This window comes from Daldinia loculata, assembly GCF_022478755.1.
Source record: "Daldinia loculata strain CBS 113971 unplaced genomic scaffold F4817scaffold_10, whole genome shotgun sequence".
Lineage (NCBI taxonomy): Eukaryota > Fungi > Ascomycota > Sordariomycetes > Xylariales > Hypoxylaceae > Daldinia > Daldinia loculata.
The window spans coordinates 144,167-169,540 of record NW_026054864.1 but is presented as its reverse complement, the minus strand read 5'-3'; the positions used below and the strand labels follow the sequence as shown (position 1 = coordinate 169,540).

Below are 25,374 nucleotides of genomic sequence, written 5' to 3'. Positions count from 1 at the left end.
CCTAACTACCTACCTAGGCAATATATTCATATATTTCTAATTCGCAGGCTCAAGTATCCAAGTAGCCAGCACAGATTCTAATCAAGATACCCTATTATCCCCAAAACATCTATAGCCAGACCATTCTATATGCATCGCGCCGCGCCGTGCTATTCCAAGTTAAATTCTAATGCTTAGATTCCAAACCCGCTATCCCACCAATGCTTCCCCCAGTACCACTTCGGCCAGAAATCCCTCTCGTACCTCCACACGCGGCGGTCCAGAGTCGGTCCGTAACCTAGCCACCTGAATACGGAAACAGGCACCGGCTCGAAGAGCCATAACCCACAGCGTCCGAAGTCATCTATCAGCGCCCAGCTCGTCAACCACATCCACCCGAGTACAAAAACCAAGTTTCCGAGCCTCCTTACCCACCGCGGCATCCGACGTATCAGCGCCCCGAAAACAGCGCGCGCCAACCACGTCTGCAGCGTAGACCCCAGGCCTGCGAACATGAAGAACAGCGGCGGAAGCCACCACTTGGATCTCGTAGGCACAGTGCTATAACTGCCCGACGCATGCAAGAAGGCCGACTGCAGAAATGCAAAGGCAAACGCCGCAGCGCGTTGCGCCGGCGATCCTGGTTTCACGTACCCGTTAGTCTCGAGCCAGCGCGTCGGCGCCGAGAACCCAAATCGGAACGTCTGGTGCCACCAGCTGCCCCAAAACCCAGCCAACCCGCGGTCTAGAACCTGGGAGAAAGAGCCGATAGAGGAGGGGAGGTGCCAGGGGTGGGCGCGGAAACGCAATATTTGAGGGGAAGGAGGGAGCAGGGCTAGGGACAAAGCGCCGAAGGCGAAGGCAAGTTGGAGCGCGGATATTACGCCTAGGAACGTGAGGGCAGTGCGCTGGGCGGAAAGGACGATGGGGGAGAGAGATGTTAAGTGAGGTGGGAGAGGGGCGAGATTGCTGTGTTCGGGTCCGAGGATGAAGTATGGGTCGGCGGTCATGTGCACGGCACAGAAGTCGACGAGGAGGTAGTTCGGGATGATGTCCCGGAAGAAGCGCGTGAGGAAGAGAGATTTGAGAGTGAGTTGCCGCGTGTAGCCTTGCTTACTGCGCTGAGGACCAACGGTACTCAGGGGAAGCTGGTACCCGTTGATAGTGGGAGGCAGGTCATAGGGCGGTAGGCAGGGGATTGCCCAATTCCAGCCTTTGGACGTGAGGTTAGTTAGTCTTTTCTCAACAGAGAAATACAAGATGCTTGCTTACCTGTCATCCGGAACGAGCTGGCAATGTCGAAGGCCCAGTCTAGTCGGGTCCAGAGAGAAGCGTCGGCTGGATATTCCTGCCAGTAGTACTCGAACTCTTGCTCTGCTTCTAATTTTTTGAGTTGGGCAACTATTTCGTCGTCATTTTGATATTTCCGCAGCGAAGGTATTGCGTCTAAGAGCAGTTTCCTTGATTCCTCTGATAACTCTGATAACTCTGTTTGTTCCGGAGATGTTTTCGGGATGGCAGCGCCATCTTTCCTTTCTTTACGGTTATGAGCCGATCCATTGCCGTTAGGTTTACATCGGTCTGATTCTAAACCAGTCGAATCTGCAGAATCTGCAGAATCTGCTCCCCCCTTAGAGCTCTTAGTCGTCTGAACAATATGGCCATTCTTTCGGCTTCTCTTCCTTCTAATTTCCACCCGCCTGGCTTCCCACTGTGGTTTTGTCCAGACCAACAGGGTGAAATTCCATATGATCCCCCAAGCACCGATAAGACCAGCACCATAAGCGGAGGCGAAGTTGTGGCTTGAGACGTTAAGTATCATATGAAAATTAAAGGCCACGGTAAAAGCGAGGACAAGCCATCTGGCTCGGTATAACCATGGCCGGTTCTTATGTGGTATGGCAAGATAGACGATGGGTATAAACCAATAGCTGAGGAAGTATAAAGGGACTAGGAAAGGTTTCTTGGTGCCGGCTGAAACGTCCTCTTGAAACTTTGCGTGGTAGAAGTCTCGGTAAGCCGATGCTACATCTGCACCTTCCTGGGCCATCTCTTATTAGCGGCCCGGCAAAATAAGCGTCTCTTTAAACTTTTGCTCTGCAGTATACATCGCTTTCCTAAGCAAGAACGTTGAACTCTGATGGTAGTTCACTGAGATAAGATAGATACCAGATAGGGTATTAACTAAACAGATTAGAATCTCTAGTTCAAGAAAGAAAAAAAGAAAAAAAGAAAAAAAGAAAAAAATTTCCTAGATACGAGATATCATTGACGTAGGCGTATTCGCCGCGGGCGTAAGTACTCGGTATATTTATTTTTGAAGTGTGCTTACGACTAACACATGATAGGTGGCAGGGTGGATCGGCGGCTTGTGGTTTGGCCGCTAGGCCGCAACGGTATAGCTGCACTAAGGCTTAAGCTCCCGACGGTGACGTCAAAATCCAGAGTCGTGGGATACGCTATCCTACCATCAATACATAGAAATGTTCATAAATCGTAAGTAGATCTGTATTACGCCGTAACTATCGCTCGCTCTCAGTGCCCGTAGCTCTGTTCAATAACTTCGCTATCCAAACCCCCCAAAACCCCCCCAAACCGAAACCCCCTCTCCTCATATACTCGTAAAAGCCATAGTCATATCAAATCAACTAGCAAAGCAAGCCAGTACTCCCGCACTTAGTCGCCAAAGCACCCAAACCGCAAAAAGCCCTACGACACCCAGTCCGAGCAGGACAGTGCGCTGCATCTCGAAGGCGTCCGCAGTCTCCATCTTCATGAGCTTTTTCTGCTTCGTGTGGTAATACCACCGTTCCTGATTCCTGGTACTATCCGGTGCCGCATTCTGTTTCTTGCGGTCGACCCATCCATACGGGTCCGGGCTAAACAGCAGCCGATCCAGCCACGAGGGCAGCAGCCAAGGCGGCAGGCGGCTGTATCGTTCGGAATGCTCTTGGATGCGCTTATCGTGGTAGTGGCAGTCGACAAGGTATAGCGATAGGAGGAACGAGATGAGGTGGACGGGGGTCATGATGGCCTGTATTACCTATGTACGCTGTTAGTTGACGTCTGAGAACGCTACCTAGGTAGTTACGGCCTGATAGTATATAGTAAAGTAACACATAACAAACTTCATGTCCCACAACTCAAGGTTACTCAACATTCCAACATTCCAACTAGATCCTTCATGCGAATGAAGCAGTTAGACTTACCTGATAAAGGCTCGACTGTTTAGCCCCGCCAGCTTCAGTACGAGACACGGTCTTGGGTTCCATGCTCGCTCATGCGGTAACCCCGAAATGATAGAAATGTATACGACGTTCGGAATTGACACAACCCGATAAGATTAACTATTTGAATAATAAGTGCTAAGTTAGGTAAATTTGGGAAACCGAGCAGTTTTAATCATACTTATCATCGGGACCCTTGGGACCCGCTCCGGATCTTCAAGTGCGTGGGTAGGTACGAATTACGAGAATATCTACGTGAATTTCCATTGGATATGAGCGTGACGTGACCTGTCAGTGTTGGAAGGTTCCAATTTGATGTCTCAACTGGATCGTCCCTTCTCCCTTCTCCCTTCTCCCGCGCGACCCCCGCCGCTCCGGCTTGCGTCAGCACGGGCACTACACTAAAAGCAAAGCCACCAAGAATTCATAAGCCTTGCGTGCATGCAACTGTTCCTAGGTAGCAAAGCCTCACGCTACCACGGGCGTCCTCTACATTAGTGTTTTCAATACCGAAATTTTGTCGGACGGGAAATTTATTTCGGAACCATGGTACTGAGCCAAGATTGCCTAGAAAGCCTAGATTATGGACATTCCCAAGCGAGATAAATGTTAAGTAAGAAGTACTTGTATATGCATGTCTCCTTCCCCCCCCCCCCCTCCATATGCACATAACCTTCTCCAAGAAATGCTTATCTGCCATCTCTTTAATACTAAGCATAATTCTTTTGTTTTATTTCTTCCCCTTTTTTAACTTCTAGTGTTCGCAATGTTTAATACGAAGATATCAGTTGCCCCGACTTTGGTCAGCTCGTCCATTATCGGCGCAATCTTCTTCTTCTCGACCATAACGCTGACTGCAACCCAGCCATCCTCTTCCAAAGATGTTACTGTTGGTGCTCGTTTCCCTGGCGCGATCTTGGTTGCTGCCGCAAGTCCTGACCTCTCAACATTGTATTGGCATAGGACGTATCGCTGGGCCGTGATGACGCCGCGGATTCGGGCAGCAATTAGGTCTACAAGAGCTGGATTGGAAGGCTTTTGCGACTTGATCAAGATAGCTGTCGACTCAACAACAGTATCGATTGGTTTAAGTCCCGCGGCCTTCATGGTTTCCCCGGATTCTGTCATGGTTAGCGTTAGACTTTAGGCTGAGTACTGAAGAATTGATGTAGGCAAACTTACCGACAAGGTCGATGATCCCGTCTGCCACACCAAGAGCGCAAGCTGCCTCGACACTACCGCTCAGTTCGATAATTTTCGTCTGTAGCTTCTTGGAAAACTGGAAGGAAGCGCCATTTGCCTCCTTTGCCGCTTCTTCCTCCAATTCTAAGTTGGTAAAGTACTCTTGTGCCAAGTGGACAAAACTTGTGCCGATGTTCTTCCCAATCAGGTCTTTCGGGGAGTTATAGCTGCCTTTCTCAGGCACTTGGACCTGCAGCTTGCAGCCTCCGAACCCCAAATCCAAGACAGTTTCGATTCCCGATCCTTTTGAGTTTCGTTCGGTTTCTTCCTCAGGGGTGATCTCACCCGAAAACCGCCGTGCCTTGTACAGAGCGCGGAGACCGGCATCGTGTTCCTGCACCTGGTCATGGCCCGTTATTCCTAGGTCAACTCGGCCTTCGCCAACGAAGGTGGGTATGTCGGCCGCCGGGAGAAAGATGAGAGCAATAGGAAGATTCTTGACCAAAGCTATGTCAAGTCGGTTCTCTCGTCTGAACTGGATATCGGCACCCTCTAATAAGTTGAGAGCGGCTTGGTTAAGTCGTCCCTCTTTCTAGTATGTTAGTCTTACAGAAGCGAGCCGGCTTGTCCAAGACGTGGTCGAAAAAAACTTACTCTTAGGAACGGCAAACAACAACCGGCCTTCCAGGCTAGTAACGATGGGCAGGGCGTTAGCCATAGTGACAGATAATGCTAGAGAGATTGAGATCCTCCTGCCTCTGGGAAGACAACTCGAAATACTTGGGGGGGACGAACTGATTAACTAGATCCATGATTTGCGTGATAGGCGGCGGCGGTATGGGTCAAATTTAGAGATGCAACTGAGGACCGCTGCAGAATCGTGCGGGCCCTTTAAATTATGAATGGGCCAATTGAGAAGGTCTACGTCCACTCTATCTGCAGATTTAACGGCATCTAGCTACGATGCTTCCGTGGCGTTGTTTTTAGTAGGTCTATTCCCCTTGCTTCAGTGAAAAAACAACGAATGGCGCTTTTAAAATTGGTCAAAATCTAAATTCTATAACCCCACGTTCCTGAATCGGAGCTTCCATTTCGTTGTCATCTTACTAATGGCGGGGCATTGATTCGTACATGCATATGCAACAATTCAATTAACCGCCAAAACCCCACCTTAAGTATCAACGTGGCCTCCGTACACGATGCCGGTAGGATGACGAGATTCTATACTGCATTAACCTCATAGTTTAGTATGCTATATTGCTGCAGTTATTTACATGGGAAACATCTTAGCGTGATGCGCTCCATTTTACTTGCCAGCTTACGTATTTGGTGTTATAGCAGCCCCTGAGCAGTGCTTCGTTGGCTTAAACCGATAGCACGTGAATTACGTATTCAGATAAGAGAGCTGCGCAACCATGTGGGACTTCAGTTCGTACCTAAGCGAACCAACATACCGGGACGCTTGCCGCGATCCGTGGTTGATCCAGGCACCTTCATTAGGTACTATGTAGTATCAACTTGGCCTACTTGGTGTAATTCTAAATTAAGTGAGCTTGATGCCGCTTACCAGCCGGATTAGTGTCCTATGTACTTACATAATGTAGTACAGAGGCAGTTTCAAAAATGAACTTAGTCGAAGTCCGAAATGATAGAAGCTTGCCCTTCCTTTTTCAGTATCTTACATTGATGCTGTAGTACCTGGATGAAATCGCAAATCGATTACAATAAGGGTTTACAATAAGGGTTGTAATACTCGAAAAGGGGTTACACCAAGAAAATAAAGAATCGTACCAGTTTTCTCCAACGTCAGCACTTTCCTTTCACAAACCGTTTCACTACATTCATAATACCAACGTACTTTCCTACCAACGAGAAGCATCAAATCCTCGTGTTTCACAGGAATTGTACAGATTTCATCATGGTGCCAAGCCACAGTGGAGCGCTCCCAATAATCCACAAACATCCCTGCTTCATGACATTACGGTCTTGGCTCCTGCTACTACCTATGTAATAGCTACATATTAGCTAAACCTCCTAAACTTAACCTATGCATTCATCTCGCAAGTCTCACGAGACAAGTCGAGAAAGCCAGCTTTTCTCCAAGCTTTCTTCCAATTCACCATGGTTATAACAACGACTAGTTAACAATATAAATTAACCTTTAGTATCGATAATCCAAGAGTATTGCTGGCCAAGTTAGACGTGTACGAAACCCCGAATTCCGTAGTAATTTCAAAATTTGGCTTCAATATCAACGTCGCGTAAACGGTAAAGCTGACAGACGGCTTTCAGCGCAAACTCGAGTACGACGAACGCCGGGCTCATAGCCCCTACAAGCGGAACAATATGTCAAGATGGTCAGGCCAGGCCTCTATCAAGGGGAGCACTGAAGCAGTGCGAATGGCCTTGTTGACACTCAACACCATCGGCATTACGTACGTCGCAAATACTACACCTAAGGGATGAGACGGTGGATGCTGACTTCACTGTTGCGCGTAGATTCGTTTGGGGTGTAGAGCAAACATGCAAGTTTTCCCAATGGCTTCAGTATGAGACAAGGACTAATGGTTCCTGCGGTCAGATTGTACCCCCTACCTCCTTTCTCTCGGATTAACGAAAAGTAAAACATCCTTGGTCTGGATCGCTGGGCCGCTCTCTGGACTCATCGTGCAGCCGATAGTTGGCGCGTTAGCAGACGAATCGACATCGAAATGGGGACGACGTAGACCGTTTATCGTGATTGGCTCTATACTCTCGTCTCTATGTCTCCTCACTTTGGGTTTCACAAAGGAGATAGTAGGATACTTCGTTCCCGACGAAAAGGTGGCGCAAACCTTCACAATATCCGCCGCCGTGTTGTCGATATATGCGGTTGACTTTTCTATCAACGCCGGTCAGTAGATGATACTTGCGCTTGGATGTGCTCTGCGTCGCTGCGTGCTAACAATGCTATTAGTAATGTCGGCGGCAAGGAGTCTCGTCGTTGACACGCTTCCGATCGACAAGCAACAAACAGGATCTGCTTGGGGTAAAGAATTATGATGCCCGTCTCATCAATGCACACTAACTTTATCAACAGGTAGCAGAATGTCAGCCATTGGCCATGGAATAGCCTATGCGACCGGCGCTGTTGATTTGCCCTCGCTCCTTGGAACATCCCTAGGCGATACTCAGTTCAAACAGCTGACTGTTATTGCCGCGTTGGGTCTTGTCTTAACGTGTGGAGTTACTGCCTGGGCTGTAACAGAGAGGATCTTGATCGCCCCGAGGCATGATCCTCGTAGGGATGATGGGGGGTTTAAGGTTGTCAGTCAAATCTGGTCTACTATTGTAAATCTGCCGCCTCGCATACGAGCAATCTGTATGGCGCAGTTTTGGGCCTGGATCGGATGGTTCCCTTTTCTCTTCTACAGTACAACATGGATAGGTGAGACCTACTTTCGGTACGATACGCCGCATGATGCAAAAGACTCGGGGGATGCGCTCGGGGAGATAGGTAGAGTTGGAAGCGAGGCCTTTATCATCTATTCCGGCATCACCTTTTTAGGGTCATGGATTCTGCCAATGGTTATTAGATCACCAGATGACGAGAGTTATACCCGGCGCCCTCCCCAGAGTCTTCAGGGCGTCATGGAGAGATTCAATAAGTATAAACCAGACCTTCTAACTGCGTGGATGTGCGCCCATGCAACCTTTGCGGGAGCAATGCTCTTCGCACCATTTGCCCATAGCTTTAGGTTTGCAACTTTCCTCGTTTGCCTATGCGGATTGTAAGTGTCTTGTATATTCCCAAGACGTCCTGACTTTAACATCTAATTCTTCATAGACCTTGGAATATAGCATCATGGGCGCCTTCGGCATTCCTCGGAGTCGAGGTCAATAAGCTTAGTGGTGCAACTGGGTCCAACTCATCGTACCGTCGTCTGTCGCACGACTCAAACGTAGAGTTGGAGGACTTGAATGATCCGGCCAGCCCTTCCGTTCTCGATCCAGAGGGTTTGCACGCCGCGTCGAAGTCGGGCTCATCCGGTCAGTTATCCGGTGTTTATTTCGGCATCCTGAATATCTATACGACGATCCCACAATTCATCGGCACAATTCTCAGCACTATCATCTTCAGTATTCTTGAACCAGGCAAGAGCCCCGAATTGGCGCATAACGCACACCCAGATGAGCACCACGGTACTGATGGGCCAAATGCTATTTCCATATGTTTGTTCATCGGGGCCTGCAGTGCAATGGTGGCCGTATTTGCCACTAGAAGACTTAAATATTTATAGTGTTGCATGTTTTACTACCGGGCTGCTAGAGGCTAGAGAAGATATACGGGCGCCGGGGAACAAAATTACAATTGCATTAGAATTCATAACGGCCAAGGCGTGTGTTGTAAACTGAGGCAGGCGAGGCGTTCGGGAAGTTTTAAGGCTTAAGGTATGGCCGCTGATATAGAATTGACTTGGATTTCGGGTATCGTCATGGGAATATTCACTTCAAGATGTCTATGAGGATGTGTGTTAAAGACATGTAATAATACCTAGGTAGAGTGAATGAATCAATTTATCTCGAGGCGAGTTTTCTGATGTGTTTTTGTTACATGTAGTAGAGATAGTTACATGTAGTAGGTACCCCTACAAAAGCATTTAAATATACCTACATAAGGTACGTAGTTCTCCGATAAGAGATAGTGAGGTAACCTAGACAATTACATAACAAACCCCACTAGAATTTCTATCAACTATTCAGACCATTTTCCAAATCCAAATCCTCAACAAGCAACCCTTCACGTTCAACAAGTGCCTATACCTGCTTTAACATACCCAAGTTCTCGGGCCGGCATTGTAAATAATCCAACTTAAAACATGGTATGTCCTCAAGCTCGCATAATCGCTCCCTCAATCCCATACTAACAACATCCACCCCAGGCCCCAGTCGTCCCCTCCAAACGGCGCTCCCTCCGCGCCAAACTCGCCGCCCGCTCTGGACCAGAGCCATACGCTCCGCGCAAAGCACCGCGGCCTGACGCCGTCGGGACAAGCGACTCGTTCTCCAATTCCAAGAAAGACAAGCGGACCATCAAGCACGCGTCCTTCGTCTCGCGCATCGAAAAGGCGAACCAGAAAGCGCCCAAACGCAGGCGGCCGAACAACAAGCTCGTGGCGAATCTCGATTCGCTGGCGGATGCGCTGCCGGATTTATTGGTAGATGGGGAGACGGAGGAGGGGCTGAGACAGATGAGGGAGGGGAAGATTAGGCATCGGAGCTTGAAGAGTCGGCCTGGGGCGCTGAAGAGGAAGGAGAGGATTGTGAAGGGCGAGGTGGAGAGGTTTGGGGTTAGTCTTGCGAGACTGAGTGCTGTTGCGGAGAAGGAGGTGCAGATGGATGTTGAGCAGGGCGGGAAAGAAAATACCATGATGGAGACTCGGGATGCGACGACTGTGCCGGCACCGGCACCAGCGCCTGTGTCGACGACGAATCGCTGGGCGGCACTGCGAGGCTTCATCTCGGCGACTATGGAGCAGAATCCGGCGTTTGTGGGGAAGCAGGATGGGAAATGAAGGGGGTCACAGCAACACCAGTGAATAGTGAACAATCACTCCAAGACGGTCGGGACACGAGAGTACCTAATGGCTGATGTTAGGTATGTAAGAACACCATCCATGTATTATGTGTTTCCCATCACCTCACGCTAACATCATCATCACTCTTCAGCAGCCACAAATCGAGGGAACAAGTGTACAGGCCTTGCTGTTCTATCCGCAAGCAAGTTTGATACAATCTTAATATCCCTTATCGGACAACCAACGAGGGACTATGTATAGGATTTATCTATCCGTCCCGGCCTCGTTGGTCCGTCTTAGGGGAACGAATATTGCTACACCATTGAATCTGCCATGTTGGCTTGCCAGTTATGATGTGCCAATAAGGCGTACGCCGTACGAAACTCCACGAGGGTGTTTTACTATGTATGGGGTAGCTGGTAGTACTTAAAGCGTTGGTGGACGTCCAGAAGCAGTATCACTAAGACACCTATTCTAGTTACGATGGCTTCATATTAATCTGGAGTTCGGAGTTGTGCTTATCATTGAAGTAACTTCAACGGTTTCTCGCCGAAATATAGGTAACGACGTGTTTGTTATATTCGCTACCTATCAACGCTTTTGAGGGCTCAGTCCCTAGCTAGAAGGATATCATATGTCACGCTATAATTCACTTTATCCTGGTCATCATGCGTAGACTGTAAATACACACTTTAACTACTTATCAAATGATACATTTCCCTTGATGGTATTTATCTACCCATCAATGCCAGGAAAAATTCAAATAAATCACAAATCGCTGTTTCCAAATCCCTTCCTGATCCGTAATATGCAGAATGAACAATGCAAGTAACCCTGATTCCGCATCCTTTATACTCCTCGCAAGTCCTAAACGGGTCTTACTTCAAGTAGTACACAGCTCGCTGTAAACGTGATTTCAGCAACACAGAATACACTAGGTGCAGATGACACGGCTGTAGAAATAGTTCTCGAAATAGCCGCGCTCAAGTGTCGTGCCTAAGCAGGTCGGATAATAAATCACACAAAGGTCGAGGGATGATACCTAGGCGGGCGAGGTGATGGTGTACTGATGGTATAAACCGGCGGCTGATCTGGTTAATCAACATACCCACCGAACTCTATTCGATTCGGGGTGGCGTATTGCTCGGTGTGAGACGCCTTCGTTCTCCCTCCTTGCGCAGACTCTCGATTATCTTAAGCATCTCCTTACGAGCTCCAACACTATCGATAGCTTTGTGGGCCATACTCATGGAGATCTTCTCCCCGGCATTGACGGCCAGGAGACGCTTGACAAGTAGGTGTCGCATGACGATACACACAAAGACGCCACAATCGCTTCCATTTTCTTGCTGCGGTGAGTCGGGTAGATAATGGAATCGTAGGGATCTGCCGAGTACGCTGGATAATCTCTTAGATGCCTCCCAAGCTTCGGCGTTGTTTGAACCGTCTAGCGAATCGTAGTGGAATGAAACGCCATCAATGATACTCACAAGGAGCAAGGACCAATGACTTCCACCTTCGGCTTGTGAGACGTTTCGGTTGTCGTTAATGGGGAGAAATATGTGCGTTATCTGTCGGAAGTCAGGTAGGGCGGCTCGAACCATCTCAGTGTCCTTATTCTTCATCAGGAGGAAAGTCATCGACGGCCGAAGGAGAACAATGTGTGCTTGGGGGTACTTCGAAAGCACTTCACGTTCTAGGAATTCTTCCCAGAAGGCAATGTTCTACAGGGGAAATTCGTCAGTAACCCTTAAAAATTAATTTTATATTTCATGGCGGGAGCTTACGTTGTCGGTCAACCAGTCATTCTTAAGCGCCTTGATATCCTCGTACGTGACTAGGCGTTGAGAGTTAGCATTGCCAACAAGTTAGAACAGGACCGAGAGGCATACGAAGAATGTCATGATCTAGAGAGTTTAGTCAGTACGTAAACGCGTAAAAGACGTAGATCGAATGTAAATTCTCACAGGAAAGGTACGGCTGCGTAGGCGAAGGTGTGGGCGAAAACTGAGATCTTCTTGAGCGCAGTCTGCGGGAAGGACTTCTTCTGTAATGGGGGCTCACGCTGTCATTCAGCCGCCGAGTAAACTTATTGCGGAACGTCATTTGCAAGACCTGTGATTAATGTAGCCTCTCGGGGCAATATAATAGCTCTTCGTCTTCGTGCGATAAGTCAATGGGTAAGATTGCTTGGTGGGTTGGTGGGTTGGTGCGAAGCGTCTTCGGCGGTCGGCGAACGAGAATGCGCGTAGAGGATGTGGGGGCAGGTAGGAATGATTCGATTCGATCTGCGAGTCGAGTTAGGGTAGGATAACGAAGGGAGAGAACGTGTCTCGTCGCGAATGGTTTAGTAGTAGGTTTATGGTGACGCTATTCAAGTAAGGGTATTTTTTCTGTTGAACAACGATGTTTCAATGTTTCAATGTCGATATTCCCATTTAGTGTAGATGCCCTCGAATATACGTACTTGCGAACAAATCCCTTACCAATTACCAATAGGAACCTAGAGTAATCGCTAAATCCCAGACAGGATCTGAAATGACGAAAGCCGATATTCAAGTAGTGCTATGTAGTGCGAAACGGGGAAACAGGCTGCTAACAAAGAATGCTGGAGGAATTGCGGGTGGAATACGATTATGCATATACCATACCTAGTTAATAAAATTATTGTTGCAGTTTAGGTAGCGTTTAATGTTGAAGTGGAACAACACACAATACCACACTTTCTGCTGTAAGTTGTGCTGCTGTTGGAAGTATCTTAGGAGGTAGATATTAGGATGTATGCAGGAGATAGGTATTGATGTTATTGTAGGTATTTTAATTGAAGGTAGAGGGAAAAATGGGTTGTAGAAGATGGGAAATGCCAAACTGCGGGGCGGCAGCGATGTACTTATATGTATTGTCCACTAGCCAATGCTCATGCAGGTACCTAGCATCTATGCAGAGTACTTACCTGGTAGACTTGTGTGTTGGGAACTTATTAGTTCTGCGCACAACATACCTAAACTTAAACGGTTCAAGGTCGTCTGACACCAAGTCCTACTAACAAATAGAACTGCTTCTGTGCTCCTAACCTTGTCGCAGGAGATAATCTTAACCTAGGTAGGTATTCTTCCTCATCGTCTTACCCTTCGTACATGTATGTAGGTATGCACATACATGATCACCTACAACTTACAAGAGGTAACACCTCGGTATCATAGACGCTACGTCTGATAGCCCTATCGCAGTCTAGAGAAGCTAACAACGCAAGATGACGAACACGGGGAGAGGCTGAGCAAAACTTGCATCACTACCGGGAATACCTACTTGTTGCTTGGGCGCGAAAGTATAGTAATCGAGACATTTTAGCCAGCCAACCCAGCATACTGCTAAACGCCTTCGGACCCAGCAAACGGAATAGGTAGAAGATCCAGAACCGATTGCTCGAGCCGATCAGATAGAAAAACCTAGAACGCCCCACAGATGTCCATGGGGTTATCTCGGTACGTACTGTCTCTGCCGCGTAGCACAACATCACCCCACATTTCAAGCATTCCTCCTTCAGGCCTATAGAAGCTTGGCATACGAGGCACAGTCTTCCCTTTTAACACTTCCCTGCTCCACTTGCCAACAGGGAATTGGTAACCTCTTACGATTCATGTTTGAAGAAGGCACGATTAATGAGCATAAGGCATCAATTAAGAAGAGCATGTGCCCTTCTTGTAGATTGTAGATATGTACTTACATGCAATGGTGTCAATAGGGGTTTGTATCGTTTTATTGTCGTAAAATAATATAGACATAACTAAGGTTAAGAGAATCATCGCACCTTTATTGAACTTCATATAATATCTAATATGTATCAAAAGCAACATTAGATACAGTTTCTAGGTCACAGCTAAAGAGGGCATATACTCAACTTATCAATGGGTTACATATTTATACTAAAGGATGCTCAAGTTAAGCTTCTATCCCTAAGGCAACTGTCAAGATACAATTATAGTGTAGCCTAGTACCTACACTAGTACCTACATGGTGTACCGTGTAGTGGAAGGGAAATCCACCCCCCGAGGCTACCAGAACATGAAAACGACACAACTCGAAGAGTTACAGTCTCTTGCTCGGGACTCGGATGATTCAGAACTCAGAGGCGGTATGTTTTTTTGTGCTGAGCTACATAGAAACGGTAATACTCGACCTCAAGACACCAGTACCCCCAGAATAAGGTTGCCGGACAAGACCATTAAGAGACACGAGAATATCATGGTTGTGTTTAATACAAAGGCTGAACATATAAGCTAGAACTTGGGGAATATCTAAGGGCCATAGTCCTAGTGGTCGATTACTAAGGTAACCATGGGGTCTGAGACTATATACTTATTATAAGTTAGAATAGTTGCACATAATAGGCAGCAGCTTACATCGAGCTACCTTCTTAATGGGCCACTGGGATCGTGTTTTCGCCGGCGACTGACTTACTTGCATCGTAACCCTTGCCTTTGGGATTACATAGGGTTGGGGACTAGGGGCGGTTCTGCCAAATACGTGTTGGCAAGACCCGAGGCTGGCAGCGCACAGGGAACTAACACCATGTTGTACCAATGACTGTATCTACTGGACAAGGAATATGTACATGGAAAATACTGTTGATCGGATCCATCTTTATGGATTCGATATCTGCCGTATATAATTTCCACTCGTCCTGCGACTGGAAGTCTTTAATTTAATACCCCAAATAATACGGACAACCAGCGTGGATGTCTCCATCCGCTTCACATGAGCAACCTCCAAGCACCAAGCAACAATGCTGCAAAACCTGTGCAGACGCCCATCAGCCACTGGAGCGTCTGAAACTTGACTTGCTCTAGCTTTTCTCTTAGGGCAGCAACTTCTTGCTCAATTTTAGTCTCCGTCTCTTTGATCTTCAACTCCTGGCTTACAGCCTCTTCTCGTATCCGTCCCTTTTCTAGGTTCAAATCCAGCCGCACCGATGCCTGCGTTCGACCGATCTCATCTCGCAGGCGGTTATTCAACTTGGTGATATCGTTCGTTAGTCGCTCGTGGGCAGCCCGCGTTGTGTTCGACTCGGTGCTGTCTGCGGAGAGAAGCTCAGAGCGAAGCTTTGCAAAGTCTACCTTCTGCGTGTATGTCGCCTTGGCGGCATCTTCACGCAATACCATCGTCCGAGTTAGGTTTTGTATGCTAGCTGGCGTGTTAGCGGCGGCAGCTAACTAAGAATCTTTGTTAACGCTTGCCTCTCCTCGATTACATCGTTCAAAACCTTCATCATTGCAACAGACTGCTCTTCCGTGAAGCCATCGCTCTGTAGTCGTTGGACGAATTTCAGGGTATCGAAGTGATGGTCTCTGCCCCGCGGCGCTGTGGCATGGAATGACCTTCGTAAATTCGGATTCTGAAGTAGAATAGATGGCCTCGTCCTTGTATTACCCGAGAAATACTGAGGTTTCTCTCGAAGTGAGTGGAACGAGGCTGTCCCATACCCTTGCCATGACTGTCGGTTCTCTGCGGGTAGAGTCGCAGCTCGCAATGCTTGCGAAGACCCAGTAGATCCTACCCAGCTCAGTCGCGGGAGTAGAAATCTCGGGAGTGTTTGGGCTGCATTCGCCGTGACTCCTGCCATGTCAAACACTGAGATATGCTAATCCTAGGGGTAAAAATATCGTGATCTAAATAGGTTGTGTGAATGCTACCTAAATAAAGTGGGATATGCGATGAACGAGCAAGCTTGGAGTTCGCGATATTCGGAGCTTCTGATGCGGATGTACCTATGTACCTAATTACAGTCCATCCATAGGTATGGACCCACCTGAATGGGCTGATATGTACGTGGCTTATCGACTAGGGTGGAGTGGCTGAGCTACTACAAATTTTGAAGAATTTCTGCGATGGGGAAATTTTCTTCTTTTTTTCTTCATTCAAAATGAACAACGCAAAAAATCACATTCTCGAGACACGATATTTGGTGCGAGGTTTCCTCTCTTTTGCAGTGGCCCATGACCACTGAAGTTCTCGGACAGAATGGAGACTAACTCCCAACGAACAATCTTGGGTGCGGTGCTTCCCATCCTTTCGGGGATGATGGGGAGGATCGCAATGATTGAACGTACATGTATATCATCTAATCTTTTTTGTGTAGACTTGTAGGTATTCACAGGTGAAGCTGGTTATTCTTGTTGGTCATATGTGAATAGAGACTAAGGGCTTACGATGCCCTACGATAGCCGTTGGAGTAAACATGTCCTTAGAGGTTGTTCAAGGGCTGTGATGCTTCTGTCTCTGAATTGATATGTGACGATCCTCGTAGAAGATATTTTAACATATCTTACAGCTTAGGACTGAAACTGAACTGGTTCATTCATGCTTCAGTTGACTATTTCACGGCTTTGATACTCCATTTCAAATGGCAACCACCGAAGCAGAAGCGTAATAGGCTCTACTGAATTATCAACCAGCAGTAGAGATAAACAACCTAATCTACCAGCCTAACTTATCGGTGCTGCCTGCGGGATAACTGTCTTTCGACATTTAGATTTGATACATTAAGTAGGCAGATATAAGTGTTGTTAATTCTCCATAATAAAGTCTCACTTTCGTGCTAGGACCTGGTGTAAACCAATGGAGAGTCTCCTTATATAAATGCCTGTTATACCTCTAAGGCCTTTTAATATAAATAATTTCAAGCAAACGGAAAGTAGTACCGGGGTGACAATATATTCTTGCCTGGAGCTGCACCTACCCTGACAGTCGGTACGTAACGGCATAGCTGAATGTACGTGGCTCGTGCACGACGTCAGGTACATGACTGGCAGCCTCAGATGCTCCTTCCGAACAAGTAACCCGTAACATTTGGAAAGGGATCACCATATTTTGTACACACGTCCACTTTCCTCCTAGAAATTCTTATTACCGCTGATTAACCACCTGCACCTTCTCTACTCCTTCATCCACATTTGTACAATACTTGACCTCGTCGCCGTGCCTACCTAAAAGACGTCGCCATTGACGGCTGCACGCGTGTTTCCCTCTAACTTACTCTCTTCCCCTACATAATCAATCCCTGGAGGTCTCTTCTGCTAATTTAGCACCTAATACCTTCATTTCCACCCCTTTCCTGTACACATTTACCTAGCCTCAGCTCATTCACGATCGCGTTCCTTGGACACAATCGTTGTTGGGCTGAACTAGGCGCACTGTTTATGGGATAGCTACCCGGTTTTCGACAATCTCTATTTCAATACTGCGTTTGCGCTTCGCCATTGCCGTCTTGACCAACCCATGTGATCTGGAATCATGGCTCCGTTACCTATTAAGTTCCAGGAGCTATTGACGCTCGGCAATGTCGGCGTTGATCAGAGCGCCGTTGGGTTCAACTCCTGTGTAAGCAATCCCTCATTGTTGTTAACGTTCCAAAGCTTCACGTCTAACTTTCATTGCATTAGACCTTAGAATCCGATGCCTTCATTTGCATAAGAGAAAAGAAGAGCGAGACAGCGCAACCCGAAGTCGTCATCATTGATCTTAAGCAAGGGAACAGTGTGACACGCCGACCCATCAAAGCCGACAGTGCTATCATGCACTGGTCGAAGCAGATCATTGCCCTCCGAGCACAATCGAGAACACTACAGATTTTCGACCTAGAGAAGAAAGCAAAGCTGAAGTCTGCTACGATGAACGAAGATGTCGTCTTCTGGAAGTGGGTTAACGAGTCGACCCTAGGTTTGGTCACGGAGACCGCAGTGTTTCACTGGGATATCTATGATAACACTCAAGCTGCTCCTGTCGAAGTCTTCAAGCGCAACGCCAACTTGAACGTATGTTAACCTTATATATGCTATCTATATTAAGGAGCTTACTAGCTAACCATTATCAAATTAGGGATGTCAAATTATAAACTATCGAACTAACAGTGACGGTAAATGGATGGCCGTTGTTGGTATTTCTCAGCAGGCAGGTCGTGTAGTCGGCAGTTTACAATTGTACTCCAAGGATAGAGGTATCAGCCAAGCAATCGAAGGTCACGCAGCCACATTCGGTACCCTCAGAATAGAAGGCGAGCCCGCGGATACCAAAGTCTTCTCTTTCGCAGTTCGTAGCGCTACGGGGGCTAAGCTGCACATTGTCGAGATCGATCACCCCGAGGGCAACAAGCCCTTCCAAAAAAAGGCTGTCGACATCTTCTTCCCTCCCGAAGCCACGAACGATTTCCCTGTTGCCATGCAAGTCTCCCAGAAATACGGCATTGTCTACATGGTAACAAAGTACGGATTCATCCACCTCTATGATTTGGAGACTGGTAGTACCATCTTCATGAACCGAATTTCGAGCGAGACTATCTTTACGACTTGTGCCGATTCCGACTCGACCGGTATTCTCGGTATCAACAGGAAGGGACAGGTGCTCTTTGTGTCAGTTGATGAAACAACAATGGTTGACTATCTCCTCCAAAACCCGGCAAACACTGAGATCGCCGTCAAGATGGCTTCCCGAGCTGGACTTCCTGGTGCGGATCAGCTCTATGTACGCCAATTTGACCAGCTATTCAACTCGGGCGATTACGATGGTGCTGCAAGGGTCGCTGCCAACTCTCCTCGGGGCTTCTTACGAACTACCGAAACAATCAACAAATTCAAGAACCTCCCAGCGCCTCCGGGCAAAATGTCCTATATCCTTCAATACTTCGGAATGCTTCTTGACAAGACTACCCCCTTGAATAAGACTGAGACTCTTGAACTTGCTGTGCCCGTACTATCTCAAAACCGGAAGCATCTCCTCGAGAAATGGGCGAAGGAAGGCAAGCTGGACTTTTCCGAGGAGCTTGGTGACTTAGTTCGACCGCATGATGTCAATTTGGCTTTAGCAGTCTACCTAAAAGCTAATGCTCCTCACAAAGTCGTTGCTTCATTTGCCGAACTAGGCCAGTTCGACAAGATCCTGCCCTACTGTGACCAGACTGGTTACCAGCCGGACTGGATTACCCTGCTGCAGCATATCGTTCGCGTTAACCCAGAGCGTGGTGCAGAATTCGCAACCTCCCTAGCCAGTCACCAAGGTGGATCGTTGATTGATATCGAGCGTGTGGTCGATGTCTTCCAATCACAAGGCATGGTTCAGCAAGCTACAGCATTCTTACTTGAGGCGCTCAAGGAGAACAAGCCGGAGCATGGCCACTTGCAAACTAGGCTTCTTGAAATGAACTTGATGAACGCACCTCAGGTAGCAGATGCGATCTTGGGCAACAATCTATTCTCGCATTTCGACAAGGCTCGCATTGGGAGCTTGTGTGAGCAGACCGGATTGTACCAAAAGGCGTTGGAGCTCTACGAGGACCCGGCGGCTATCAAGCGAGTCATCGTTGGTATTCCCGGCACTCCGAACTTCAACGCGGACTGGTTGGTCAACTATTTTGGCCAGCTTTCAGTAGAGCAGTCGTTAGAATGCCTCGACGCCATGATGAAGGCCAACATCCGCCAAAACCTTCAATCAGTTGTCCAAATTGCGACCAAGTATTCCGAACTCCTTGGTCCTACTAACTTGATCGACCTCTTTGAGAAATATAAGACCCATGAAGGTCTCTTCTTCTATCTCGGAAGCATCGTCAATCTCTCTCAAGACCCAGATGTCCACTTCAAGTATATCGAAGCAGCCACCAAGATGGGCCAGTTCAATGAAGTCGAGAGAATTTGCCGAGACAGCAATTTCTACAACCCAGAAAAGGTCAAGAACTTCCTCAAAGAAGCGAAACTTGCGGAGATGCTCCCGTTGATTATTGTCTGCGATAAACATAACTTCGTCCATGACTTAATACTCTACTTGTATCAGAACCAGCGATTCAATGCAATTGAGGTTTACGTGCAGCGTGTCAACCCGGGCAGGACTCCCGAAGTCATTGGTGGCCTGCTTGACGTTGACTGCGACGAGTCTGTGATCAAGAATCTCCTCAGCACTATCAACCCTGCGTCGATTCCCATTGATGCGCTAGTGCAAGAGGTAGAAACCCGTAACCGTCTAAAGCTATTGTTGCCATTCCTAGAGGCTACTTTGGCCGCTGGCAACCAACAACAGGCAGTTTTCAATGCTCTCGCCAAGATCTATATCGACTCCAACAACAACCCGGAGAAATTCCTCAAGGAGAATGACCAGTACGATACTTTGAGTGTTGGTAAATATTGCGAGAAGCGAGACCCGAACTTGGCTTTCATCGCGTACCAGAAGGGCCAGAACGATTTGGAATTGATCAACATCACAAACGAAAACTCCATGTATCGTGCCCAAGCTCGCTATGTCTTGGAACGCTCTGATCGTGAGCTATGGACATTTGTTTTGAGCGAAAACAACATTCATCGTAGGTCAGTTATTGACCAGGTCGTTGCGACGGCTGTCCCTGAATGTAGCGACCCTGCAAAGGTCTCTGAGGCTGTCGCATCATTCTTGGCATCTGACCTTCCGGGCGAGCTTATCGAACTCCTAGAAAAGATAGTCTTGGAGCCTTCGCCCTTTAATGACAACCCAAGTCTCCAGAACCTCCTCATCCTCACTGCTGCGAGGGCGGATAAGGGTAGAGTTATGGACTATATCCACCGCCTCGACTCGTTCAATCCCGACGAGTGCGCGCAGCTATGTATCGACGTCGGTCTCCATGAAGAGGCTTTTGAGATCTACAAGAAGGTTGGTAACAAGACGGCAGCTGTTGAAGTCTTGGTAGAGCACGTTGTTAGTATCGACCGCGCTAGCGCATTCGCCGAAGATGTCGATGTTCCAGAGGTTTGGAGCAGAGTTGCTAAGGCCCAGCTTGATGGTCTACGCGTGGCAGATGCCATCGAGTCCTATATCAGGGCTGGTGATCCTCGCAACTACCTCGAAGTCATTGAGGTCGCGACCCATGCTGGAAAGGACGAAGAACTGGTCAAATATCTCCGGATGGCACGCAAGACTCTTCGTGAACCTCCGATCGATACCGGTCTTGCCTTCTGTTACGCTCGACTGGATCAGCTAGGAGAGTTAGAGGACTTCCTCCGAGGTACCAATGTGGCCAATATCGAAGAGTCTGGTGATAAAGCTGCCGAGGAAGGCTTTCATAAGGCCGCAAAGATCTTCTACACTAGCATCTCTAACTGGTCTAAGCTCGCTACTACACTTGTGCACCTTGAAGATTACCAGGCGGCTGTTGAATGCGCGCGCAAGGCCAACAACATCAAGGTCTGGAACCAAGTCCATTCGGCATGTGTTGCCAAGAAAGAATTCCGACTTGCGAAGATCTGTGGTCTCAACTTGATTGTCGATGCTGAGCAGCTACAAGCCCTTGTCAAGCAGTACGAATCCGAAGGCTTCTTCGACGAGCTTATCGACCTTCTCGAGCAAGGACTCGGCCTCGAACGTGCTCACATGGGAATGTTCACCGAGCTGGGTATCGCACTTTCGAAGTACCACCCCGAGAGACTCATGGAGCACATCAAACTGTTCTGGAGTAGAATGAACCTACCCAAGTTGATTCGTGCTTGCGAGGATGCCAATCTGTGGCCCGAGCTAGTCTTCTGCTACTACCATTATGATGAGTTCGACAATGCCGCGCTTGCTGTAATGGAGCGTGCGCAAAACTCTTGGGAGCACCAGCAATTCAAGGACATCGTCGTCAAGGTTGCTAACCTGGAGATCTATTACCGCGCCATCAACTTTTACCTTGAGCAACATCCGTCTCTCTTGACTGATCTCCTCCAGGTTCTTACCCCGCGCATCGATGTCAACCGAGTTGTTCGCATGTTCCAAAAGTCGGATAACTTACCGTTGATCAAACCCTTCTTGCTCAACGTACAGAGCCAGAACAAGCGAACGGTGAACGACGCTATTAACGATCTCTTAATCGAGGAGGAAGACTACAAGACTCTGCGAGACTCGGTGGAGAACTACGACAACTACGATGCGGTTGATCTTGCCTCCCGTCTAGAGAAGCACGATCTTGTCTTCTTCAGACAGATTGCTGCTAATATCTACCGTAAGACCAAGAGATGGGAGAAATCGATCGCTTTATCGAAGCAGGACAAGTTATACAAGGACGCTATTGAGACAGCTGCTATTTCCGGCAAGTCTGAGGTTGTTGAGGAGCTCCTCCGTTACGTAAGTTTCCTTTCTCTAACCTTCAGACTAATTTGTCTGTGCTAACTATCTTCCTAGTTCGTCGACATTGGCAGCCGCGAGTGCTATGTTGGTATGCTCTATGCATGCTACGACCTCATCCGACCCGACATCGTACTGGAGCTGTCGTGGCGTCACGGTCTAAACGACTTTACTATGCCGTACATGATCAATCTTCTTTGCCAGCAAACCAAGGAAATTGCAACGCTCAGGGCTGACAATGAAGCACGAAAGGCTAAGGAGTCAGCTCAGGAGAAGCATGAAGATGAGACACCCATCCTTGGTGGCAACCGTCTCATGATTACCGCCGGACCTGCTTCCACTGGCGGAAGAGTCTCCCCAGCTCCTTTCGCGCAACCCAACGGCTTTGCGCCTCAAGCTACGGGATTCGGCTTCTAAATGGTGCTAGGATAAAATTCTACGTCATCAACATTGCTCGGGGTGTTTGATACCCCTAAACAAATTCTGAACGTCTTATTAACGAGCATTCTACTTAATGTCGCCAGTGACTCGATTGAGGACGACGGGTGCGGTGGATCTTTGGAGTTCGTCATAGAAAAAGTTGTGGATTTTGCGATAATGTAACTTTGTCGGAAAAGGATCTTGGCAGACACTAGGACTATGAGGGCTGTCAAAAGGGCAGGATTGCTTGTACTAAGTGCAGCACGAAGTCTGCTGCTCAGATTCCCTCCGCTATGTCGGACGTCTGGCCACGAGATTACACTTAGGTGTATTTGTAAGATAGCACAATGAGACTTCTTTGCTAAGATGAAATCCGTAGGGAATTGTTAGTGACAGGAGTAACATTCGTGAGTGGTAATTCCGCAACCTGTGACCACAATCATAGGCGGAGATTTTATGCAATCGAGGTTTGTCCCCAAGTCTCACTATAATTCCCGGCAAACTAAAGGGCTTATCAAGTTTGCTACTATATTAACCATGTTAGTGAACCCTGTTTGACCTCTTGCTGTAACCTTGCAGGGTGACGGTTGATAGCTATGTGCCATTCCGATAGGCTCGCATATTTCCCATCCGTTCTCCTCGCCTTATCTGTCGCATCGTTCTAGGCCGAGGGCGCCTGACCGCGATAGGAGGGGAAGGGGCCGATCTGAAGTTATACCGCAGGAATATACATATATAGGTACCTAGGTAGGTAGGCAAGCATGCCACGAGCAGTAGCTATGCGAGGGGGCCCTTGACGAGTATACTTCCTTTTGGCTTCTAAAGCCTAATCTTACTCATTATGATACTACTACTTCGATCGTGTGCTGCCCTTGCGGCATTGGCTGGCTGTGCTCAAGCAGCAGCGATTTCTAGGTCGTCGTATAAAGATGGAACTTCGCGTAAGCTACCTAGTTACTTTACCTAGTTACTTGAAGAATTCCCATGTGTTTGAGAGTTATCAGGCTGGGCTAACTGGCTCTTGTTAGTTGTGCAGCCGGTGTATAAGCCGCTAGATCTAGGCTCGATCAAGCCGCTGGGATGGTTTAAAGACCAGCTCGAGCTTGAGGCGGCGGGGCTGTCGGGGAATATGTTTGATTTCTATCGCTTCGTGCATGACTCGAAGTATATAGGGGGGTCTACGGAGTATTCGGGTTTAGAGTATGGCTGCGTCTATATTGTTTCTATATTGTTTGACTCTTGTGCGATTCGGCTCTGGATGCGGTTGAGGTTGAGGTTGTTAGTTCTTGTACTCGAGACTTATACTAATTCTCATCTGTCGGCAGTGAAGCTTCGCCGTACTGGTTCAACGGCCTTGTCCCGCTGGCTTTTGGATTAGGCGACGAGAGGATTATCGGCCAGGTGAAGTACTATCTGGATTATATCCTCGACCACCAACAGGAAGACGGGTGGATTGGGTGGGAAACTACGCAAGCTACGAGGGGGCTCTGGGCGCGGTGCTTGCTTCTGCTGGGACTTGTGCAATATGCGGAAGCTGATCCGACTCAGACGGAGCGTATTGTCGATGCTATGCACCGCTATGTCGTCCTTGCACATAGCAGTAGGTCTAATTTCAATTCAAAGGAGAATACGCTTCTGATACGCTTCTGAGAACTAACTCTACATGATATAGTGCTCCAGAATAACTACACTGGCCTCCTCGTGCATGGTAACGACACTTACGATACTGCCGGGTTTGGTGTAGGTCGAACGCATGAGATGCACATCCCGCTGCAATGGCTTCTAGAGCGATACCCGCGGAACAACTCTGAGGTTATCTGGGAAACTATGGAACTCATGGTCGAGGGAGGAGTACTAGTAAGTGATCTCCTATTGTCACCCATCTATCCTGATTTTTGAATACGAGTACAGCACGTAAAAAAAAGAAAAGGGGGGGGGTTTATTAAGGAAAGGAGGAAAGGAGGAAAGGAGGAAAGGAGAAAAGAGAGAATTCGCTGACATGAAATAATACATACAGTGGGGAGCAGACTGGAGAACATTCTGGACAGACGAAGCATATCCGCATGTTCTATACGAAACAACTCCCTTTGACCTGAGCTGGGTCTTCATCCACGGGGTAAACATGGCACAAGGTAAGATGGATGATGAATCAAGAGATATACCTAGCACAACCCGTATCATCTATCTATCTACTCCCCATCTATCTATCTACTCCCCATCTAACTCATCTATCCAAAGGACTGCGATACCCCCTATCCCTATACCTCAACAGCGGAGACCAAGCCCTCAAGGAGCAGACCCGGAAAGCCGTCGACCTGCTAGCAGAGTACCACCGCTCGCTCGCGGGCACGATCCTCGCCGACGAGTACATCTCCGATCTGAATCCCAGCCGGGGAGCCGAGCTGTGCATCGCGGCCGAGGTCATGTTCTCCTCGGCGTATATCTACCAGTACCTCGGCGACAACGACATCGCCGACTGGGCCGAGCAGACTGCTTTCAACGCGTTTCCCGTGTCCGTCTCGCCGGACTGGTGGTCCCATCAGTATGTCCAACAGGAGAACCAGGTGCGTACCTCACACGTGTTTTTCTATTTCTCTTGAATATTTGACTATTCTATCTATCTATCTATCTATCTATATATCTACCTATCTATCAATTTTAATAAGGGGGCATCCATCTCATTAATCCTCGCTCATAGCCGTGGTCTCGAAACCTAAGCACCGACGACCTCTGGTGGGACGTGAACTCGTACGCCAACGTCTTCGGCCTCGAACCAAACTATGTAAGCCCCCTCCCCCTCCCCTTTGGGGTGATGTCGAGGTGGGGGGGGGGGGGGCGGCGGGCCCCCGCGGGGGGGGGCACGCCCACGCCCGGCGGGCGCGGGGCGGGGCGGG

The 25,374-nt window shown here is 48.2% G+C and overlaps 9 protein-coding genes across 9 annotated transcripts in view; 4 read left to right on the top strand and 5 right to left on the bottom strand.

Annotated features, from left to right (window-relative positions):
* Nucleotides 1-173: 173 nt before the first annotated feature.
* Nucleotides 174-2,029, bottom strand: F4817DRAFT_313429 (uncharacterized protein; the record flags this gene model as incomplete). Its single annotated transcript, XM_049300249.1, has 2 exons — nucleotides 174-1,192; nucleotides 1,252-2,029. The coding sequence occupies 2 exons, from the start codon at nucleotides 2,027-2,029 to the stop codon at nucleotides 174-176; spliced, it is 1,797 nt and encodes a 598-aa protein (XP_049161436.1).
* Nucleotides 2,030-2,551: 522 nt separating this feature from the next.
* Nucleotides 2,552-3,853, bottom strand: F4817DRAFT_12979 (uncharacterized protein). Its single transcript, XM_049297732.1, has 3 exons — nucleotides 3,388-3,853; nucleotides 3,189-3,326; nucleotides 2,552-3,022 (listed from the first exon to the last, which is right to left on the bottom strand). Exons 2-3 carry the CDS (start codon nucleotides 3,249-3,251, stop codon nucleotides 2,624-2,626), a joined length of 462 nt encoding a protein of 153 aa, XP_049161435.1. The 5' UTR covers nucleotides 3,252-3,326; nucleotides 3,388-3,853; the 3' UTR covers nucleotides 2,552-2,623.
* Nucleotides 3,840-5,484, bottom strand: F4817DRAFT_13078 (ATP phosphoribosyltransferase). Its single transcript, XM_049297744.1, has 4 exons — nucleotides 5,184-5,484; nucleotides 5,043-5,077; nucleotides 4,389-4,976; nucleotides 3,840-4,327 (listed from the first exon to the last, which is right to left on the bottom strand). The coding sequence occupies exons 1-4, from the start codon at nucleotides 5,198-5,200 to the stop codon at nucleotides 3,954-3,956; spliced, it is 1,014 nt and encodes a 337-aa protein (XP_049161434.1). The 5' UTR covers nucleotides 5,201-5,484; the 3' UTR covers nucleotides 3,840-3,953.
* A 1,015-nt stretch (nucleotides 5,485-6,499) lies between these two features.
* Nucleotides 6,500-8,981, top strand: F4817DRAFT_12985 (MFS general substrate transporter). The gene is made up of 7 exons (XM_049297733.1): nucleotides 6,500-6,592; nucleotides 6,681-6,823; nucleotides 6,888-6,913; nucleotides 6,970-7,281; nucleotides 7,345-7,416; nucleotides 7,468-8,158; nucleotides 8,215-8,981. The coding sequence occupies exons 2-7, from the start codon at nucleotides 6,735-6,737 to the stop codon at nucleotides 8,666-8,668; spliced, it is 1,644 nt and encodes a 547-aa protein (XP_049161433.1). The 5' UTR covers nucleotides 6,500-6,592; nucleotides 6,681-6,734; the 3' UTR covers nucleotides 8,669-8,981.
* Nucleotides 8,982-9,092: 111 nt separating this feature from the next.
* Nucleotides 9,093-10,618, top strand: F4817DRAFT_329799 (ribosome biogenesis protein SLX9-domain-containing protein). Its single transcript, XM_049302310.1, has 3 exons — nucleotides 9,093-9,250; nucleotides 9,311-10,026; nucleotides 10,101-10,618. The coding sequence occupies exons 1-2, from the start codon at nucleotides 9,248-9,250 to the stop codon at nucleotides 9,941-9,943; spliced, it is 636 nt and encodes a 211-aa protein (XP_049161432.1). The 5' UTR covers nucleotides 9,093-9,247; the 3' UTR covers nucleotides 9,944-10,026; nucleotides 10,101-10,618.
* Nucleotides 10,619-11,064: 446 nt separating this feature from the next.
* On the bottom strand, nucleotides 11,065-12,052 carry F4817DRAFT_313425 (cysteine proteinase; the record flags this gene model as incomplete). The annotated part of the gene is made up of 4 exons (XM_049300248.1): nucleotides 11,065-11,670; nucleotides 11,734-11,783; nucleotides 11,839-11,853; nucleotides 11,914-12,052. 4 exons carry the CDS (start codon nucleotides 12,050-12,052, stop codon nucleotides 11,065-11,067), a joined length of 810 nt encoding a protein of 269 aa, XP_049161431.1.
* Nucleotides 12,053-14,501: 2,449 nt separating this feature from the next.
* On the bottom strand, nucleotides 14,502-15,662 carry F4817DRAFT_329784 (DUF1640-domain-containing protein). Its single transcript, XM_049302309.1, has 2 exons — nucleotides 15,184-15,662; nucleotides 14,502-15,130 (listed from the first exon to the last, which is right to left on the bottom strand). The coding sequence occupies exons 1-2, from the start codon at nucleotides 15,567-15,569 to the stop codon at nucleotides 14,701-14,703; spliced, it is 816 nt and encodes a 271-aa protein (XP_049161430.1). The 5' UTR covers nucleotides 15,570-15,662; the 3' UTR covers nucleotides 14,502-14,700.
* A 980-nt stretch (nucleotides 15,663-16,642) lies between these two features.
* F4817DRAFT_329782 (clathrin heavy chain) lies at nucleotides 16,643-22,853 on the top strand. The gene is made up of 4 exons (XM_049302308.1): nucleotides 16,643-17,326; nucleotides 17,389-17,760; nucleotides 17,825-22,060; nucleotides 22,118-22,853. Exons 1-4 carry the CDS (start codon nucleotides 17,240-17,242, stop codon nucleotides 22,475-22,477), a joined length of 5,055 nt encoding a protein of 1,684 aa, XP_049161429.1. The 5' UTR covers nucleotides 16,643-17,239; the 3' UTR covers nucleotides 22,478-22,853.
* A 468-nt stretch (nucleotides 22,854-23,321) lies between these two features.
* F4817DRAFT_357134 (uncharacterized protein) overlaps nucleotides 23,322-25,374 on the top strand; it is a gene marked incomplete at both ends in the record, with an annotated part of 3,219 nt that continues 1,166 nt past the window's right edge. The window contains 7 exons of the mRNA XM_049305880.1: nucleotides 23,322-23,421; nucleotides 23,509-23,680; nucleotides 23,806-24,080; nucleotides 24,153-24,337; nucleotides 24,498-24,612; nucleotides 24,719-25,044; nucleotides 25,179-25,262. Coding sequence (XP_049161428.1) covers nucleotides 23,322-23,421; nucleotides 23,509-23,680; nucleotides 23,806-24,080; nucleotides 24,153-24,337; nucleotides 24,498-24,612; nucleotides 24,719-25,044; nucleotides 25,179-25,262 — 1,257 coding nt within the window. The remainder of the gene's footprint in view (nucleotides 23,422-23,508; nucleotides 23,681-23,805; nucleotides 24,081-24,152; nucleotides 24,338-24,497; nucleotides 24,613-24,718; nucleotides 25,045-25,178; nucleotides 25,263-25,374) is intronic.